This window comes from Poecilia latipinna, unplaced genomic scaffold (assembly GCF_001443285.1).
Source record: "Poecilia latipinna isolate Pla-1442-1.1 unplaced genomic scaffold, P_latipinna-1.0 Scaffold160, whole genome shotgun sequence".
NCBI lineage: Eukaryota > Metazoa > Chordata > Actinopteri > Cyprinodontiformes > Poeciliidae > Poecilia > Poecilia latipinna.
This window is the reverse complement of record NW_015112776.1, coordinates 33,817-39,652: the sequence shown is the minus strand read 5'-3', so window position 1 is coordinate 39,652 and position 5,836 is coordinate 33,817. Positions and strand designations below refer to the sequence as shown.

General features: G+C 44.2%; 1 protein-coding gene across 1 annotated transcript; it reads right to left on the bottom strand.

Moving 5' to 3' along the window:
• Positions 1-259: 259 nt before the first annotated feature.
• Positions 260-5,181, bottom strand: LOC106945756 (alpha-2 adrenergic receptor). Its single transcript, XM_015029672.1, has one exon. The coding sequence runs from the start codon at positions 4,035-4,037 to the stop codon at positions 2,745-2,747; it is 1,293 nt and encodes a 430-aa protein (XP_014885158.1). The 5' UTR covers positions 4,038-5,181; the 3' UTR covers positions 260-2,744.
• Between the last annotated feature and the right edge of the window lie 655 nt (positions 5,182-5,836).

The window sequence follows — 5,836 nt, the reverse complement described above, 5'->3', positions numbered from 1 at the left end:
CAGACCAAGGGACGACTGGCCTAAGCTCGAGATGTAAGATGAAGAGCCGCGTCATCGGGGAATAGCTCGGTGAAGAACGCCCGTTTCCCCTCGTAGAAATGCGTAACGCTGTGGTGATGCAGACGTCTGATCGGGATTTCTCCTGGGCATCTCGCTTTTGGTTTGCCCAAGCCCAATATCACGTCTTGTCTGGGTAAACCTTGGGAAGAAATGTAACATAGCTACATCCCCTCTATATAAACAAGAAATAAAGTCATGCTAGCATTTTCCAAGCAATTTATTCACCATTACTGTGCATGTTTCAGTATCACACCAGGTGAAATTATGGGTTATCTATCTGTTACTTTTGCACAACAGCAAACAGATTAAGCAGAATAAGGATATGCACTGCACTTTGCCAAATCCAGAAGCAGCAGAAAATAACAGAGGTAGTTTTTTTTTTTTTTTTTTTTTTAACTCTTAAATAAAATACTTTCAAAGTAAATGTATGTTTCTTAGCAGTTTAGGGTCATTGTGAAAGTTATGACTTTGATTGCGCGTCATAAAAACATTTTCTTATATCCAAGTGAACATAATGTCAGTGCCTCTCAAAGCTAAACACAGAGCAGATTTCAGTGTCAGAGACTAACGTATTATGTTCACATCATCATCAGTCAGGGTCATGTATCGCCGTGACAACACTCAAGGCCCCCCAGCCTGAACAGCTGCAGTTTTAAAGTATGTTTACAGCAGGAATCATGAAAAATTCAACAGTTTGATGTTGGCACCAGCAAGCCAAAGCGAGGAAACTGGATGGCAAAAGGAATACCTTTAAAATTTAAGGTTATGGTTTCTATGCACACACACACACACACAAAAAAAAAAACCTTACACATTACTCCCTTTGTCCAGTATTTGGTTAAAATGCCAGCACAGTGTGGCGTCTCACACAAGAACTGGATTAGCGAAATGGCCCAGCAGTTTTTAAGAGTGCGCAAACTTAGGTTTCATCATTTAATTTGAATCATTTTAATAAAGAGGAACAATCAAGGTTTGGTTACGCTTCCAAAATGACAACCAAGTTTCATTTTTAAGAAAGAGTCAACAAGAAAGAGCTGAAGCTGTGTATATAAGTTGGCATATTCAGAACTGCCAATCAGGTCCATGTAAACATGAATTCAGTTTCAGAATTAAAACTGAACTTTAATGTTCCTAAGGTTTGAAAGTCTGAGGATTTTGAAAGCAGGTCCTGTTGAAAGGTTATCTATCGGTTAGATGCCTCTCCTGTTGTCTTTGTTTGGCATAAATACAGAGCAATTAGTCCTGGAAGCTGAAGTGAAGCTAAAGTTAAAGCCAAAGTCCTGCATCCTTTAGACGTGTCCCTGAATAAAATGAGGCCTGGGAGTCATAGATGGCCGTCCTGCACCAAAGTTTTGCCGTCTTTAATTAACATCAATCTCAAAAACATCAAATAAATTCTTACAAGGTGCATTTTGTTGACCCTTGAGCCGCCATGCTTTCATTGGATTTTATTTCTGCTGGCAACGACAAATATCTATCTACGTGTAAGAAACGGAGGTTGGCGCCGCCAAGGATCTTCTTGTACGAAATACATTGCGAAAAGAACAAAGTGCAACTGTATGACAGTAAAGTGCAGCAGTGTAAAAGTTAGAAATATTTACAAATCTTTACTTCTACATCTCTTTTTACATGTAAATAATTATTTGCTCCATTGCAAATAACTGCGCTGTAGCACTCATAGGTCGTTGTGACATTTATGAGTTTTAAGACATTTATGTCTTAAAACTCTCAGCTGCTTCAGCCTAATTATCCAGATTTAAAATAACTGAAAGAGAATTGTTTAATGCAGGTAAGATATTGTCTGCTAATAACGTCTTCACAGAACCTCCCAACTTTTTCCATTTGTAGAGATATTATTATCTGCTGTCTTGAGAAGGTTTTTAGATTTATTTAGTCATATGTTAGAAAAAAATACCATGTGATGGAAAAGCTTTTTCAACCTGCATTTCTTAGCACATTAAACCTCATCAACTGTTCAGAACGTGAAGCTTAACATTAGGGATTGACCCCACAACAAAATCCAACACCTCTGTAATGACAAATTGTTTTAACACTTTCCTCACATTGACCAAATTGTGCAATATGTGGGAATCTGGTTAATGCTAAAACAAAACAACCTGTTGCTTTTATTTTTCTTGCAACACACTTGACCACTGGTTATACCTCATTTATCAGACACTAAGTTATAAACTTACACTTCCCAAAATTGTCAAGCTGTCCTTTAAAGTGTCGCTGTCTTAATGAGGATACTCGCTTTGTGCTTCCTTCATGCATTTTTGCACTCCTTAATTAAAGCTTTGAATAAAAGTGTTGGAATGATTTAATAACAATAGGCAAAATGGAGGAGCTCCAAAACAAAAGCACAAACTGAAAATGGCTTGTGGCTTGTTATCTACTTATTTTACCTTTTAGCTGCCACTATCTTTTTGTGGATATGGAGGAAGGGAGGAAGGGGGGGGGGGGTATTGAAAATACCCCTCTACAGCATTACAGCTCAGACATAAAGGATGGCTCCACTCAATAAATCAGATCAGGAAGTTCTGTAAGAGGCATGGTGATGAAAATATACAGCATGTCGCTCCTGCAGCCGGCTCAGGGTGTGCACTTCCATGAAAGACACGATACTGGACAATGAGATTTAACGAAGAGCAAAACACAATCCGTCAGGTTTTTCCCTTTCAGGCCTAGAAGGACTTCTTCCACGACTTGCAGAGGATTTTCTGAAAGGCACGCCTGAAGTCCCGGTTGAAGATGGTGTAAATGGCCGGGTTGAGGGAGCTGTTGCAGTAGCCGATCCAGAAGAAGAACTTGAACAGCGGGAGGGGGATCTTACACGAGTCTCCGCAAATCCCGTACAGGCTGTAGCTGAAGAAAAAGGGGAACCAGCACACCACGAACACCCCCATGACCACAGCCAGGACGAACGTAAACCTCTTCTCTCGCGCCTGGGAGACCTTCTTCCTGGCGAACGAGCTCCGGCGACACTTCCTCCTGGAGACGAAGAGGTCCACGGACTTGTTGCTGACCCCGGAGATGCGAATGGGGAAAGAGCTTTTCTTCTGGCCACCCACGGGGGCTCTCTGGGAGTCCCGCCGCTGGGGTTTGTGACCTTTGCCCTCAGAGGAGGAGCTCTCCTCCATGTCGGCCTCCTCGGTCTGTGGACCCGTGGTGACTGTGCGTTGGCTGGGTGTGGGAGGGCACTGGCAGTGACCGTTCTCCCCCTCCCCGTGGAAAGGCGAAGACGGCTTGCTCAGTCCGTTCTCAGTTTGTGTGACGCCATCCGGCCTGGGGTTCTTCCCCGACACACTCCTGGTTCTGGTTTTGGCCACCTGGTATATCCTGATGTACACCAGGATCATTATCAAGCAGGGCGCGAAGAAGGAGGCAGTGCTGGAGGAGAGGATGTACCAGGTGTCGTCGTTCAGCTCGCACTGAGGCTGAGAGCCGAGCTCCTTGTTGCTGTCGATAGACATGAGCGGAGGGGAGGAGATGAAGGCAGAGATCAGCCACACGATCAGAATGATGCACTTGATGCGCTTCGGAGTCCGCTTCAGGTTGTACTCGACAGCCTGCGTAACGGACCAGTACCGGTCCAGGCTGATTGCGCACAGGTGCACGATGGAGGAGGTGCAGAACAGCACGTCCAAAGCCAGATAGATGCCGCACCAAACTTTCCCGAAATACCAGTAGCCCATGAGTTCATTGGCCAGAGAGAAGGGCATCACCAGAGTGGCGACCAGGATGTCCGCGGTGGCCAGGGACACCAGGAACAGGTTCTGGGGGGCTTTCAGCGCCCTGCTCGTTAGCACGGCGATGACCACCAGAATGTTCCCAACTACGGTGAAAAGAATCAGAAAACTTACGAGAGCGGCGATGCCGGCTATCGCGGCCAGAGAGTAGCCGCTGTCGGGGCTCCAGGAGGAATTCAGCTGGACCACCGTGAACGCGTCCATCCCGCTTGCGTTCTGCGACTCCATGCTGGGTGGAACGGTCGGGATCAACTCACCGTCCAGCTCCTCTAGCAACACGGGAGTCCATCAGTAACGCACGGCTCCGACGCAGGTCTACCAAATCTGACGAGACAGGCGCGCACCAGTAGACCCCCGGTTAGGGCGCAGCGTGCAGCTCTGACTGTCCGCTTCATCGGAGGATAACGCATGTTGAGAGAACGTGTCCGCTGCATGTTGGAGGACGCGTGCCATGCTTCCTCCGGCTCGTGAGGCGCTGAGCAGCGTCCAGCCGCAGCTCTGCCTCCTGCAGCACGGTGCGCTCTCGCTCCCAATAATGCCCCATGTGCTCTCATAAAAAAAAAAAAAAAAAAAAACCTCAGCCGCCGCCCCTCCCTCCGCACATTGATTTCCCGTTTGTGACACGAAATAAACGCTAAATTTCCCTCAAATTGCACATTTTAACTTAAAAAAAAGGTCCAAAATTGTACGTGAACGTTAAACTTCCCAAATAATAACTGTAAAAACAGCCACACTCTTAACAAATCCCCAGAAGCAGATCTCCTCTTTTTCTTACAACAAACATCACTTCACTGGAGGTCAGTGTTGCAGCGCTCAAAACCGAGTGTTTCCCCTCCGACAGCCGATCCTGCAAAGTCAGCCGGAGTAAGACTTTGGACAGAATCTTACTCAGGCCGAGATGAGGACTGGAGGTCCTGGAGCTTTTTCGCTGGAGCCAGCTGTTTTTCAGGGAGGAAGGAGATGATGGGAGATCACCAAGCTGAGAGAGATGCTCGCGGCGCCGCTGCGTAAAAAAAAAAAAAAAAAAAAAAGGGAGAAAAAACAGGAGCAGAAAGACAGATCGGCGCTTTTCAGCCCCTGTTGCGCACATTCACATGGATCAGATGGATCAACGGCGCTCACACGGCGGAGCGCCTGTTTGTTTGTTTTTTTTTTTTTTTTAATGTGGTGAGATGTTTTGGAGGATGTGCAGCATCTGTTTTATATCCGGCAGGCTGAAGACCCCGGCTGTCATCAGCATCTGTTCTGTTCGATCATCGGGCTAAGATTTATTTAGTTGTTTACTTACTCTTGCAATCCTTTTTTCGTTATTTCATTATTTTTTTTAATCATGTGTTTTTACATTTACTTGCACTTTTTGAGTCATTTATTGAATTATTTACTCTTTCAGCTCTTTCTTCTGTATGCCCTTTACAATAAAATGTAACTTTTGCTTATTTAGTTGATTCTTTGTCATTTGTAAACTTTATTTGTGAAAAAAAAATCTTTTTCAAGTCCATATCATAGATTGTAAATACGTATTTATATTTTAAATTGGTACCATCAACTTCCAAACTTACAAACAATATTTCCTGACACCACCATTTATTTTAGATTTAGCTCAAATGGAGATGCCAATAATTGTGCCACAATTGATTTAACTAGAAACTATTTGTTTTTAGCATGGGATTCCTCCCCTCCGCCCCCACGCACACACAGAAGTGTGTGTGTGTGTGTGTGTGTGTGTGTGTGGTGTTTTTATACATACAAGAAGTGTATGATATAAAAACACACCATATAGATCAATTACACACAGATTGATGTTTTAAAGCCTTTATTTTTGTTCGCTATGATTCTTTTCCACTTGCAGACAATGAGGAAAACCTCCCTTTTCCTTTAACTTTTTTTTTTTTCCCAAAATGGCTCTTAATATCATGAGGTTTAAAGAGGACCCGAGCGCAGAACTCTGGTAAAAATTAGAATTTTAATAAGACGACTTGCAAAACACAAGGGAGACGGGGATAGTAAAAGGAGAAGCAAGTGTTAAA

What these genes read in the sequence shown, in the direction of transcription:
- LOC106945756 (XM_015029672.1), bottom strand. Translation starts at nt 4,037, where the DNA reads ATGGAGTCGCAGAACGCAAGCGGGATGGACGCGTTCACGGTGGTCCAG.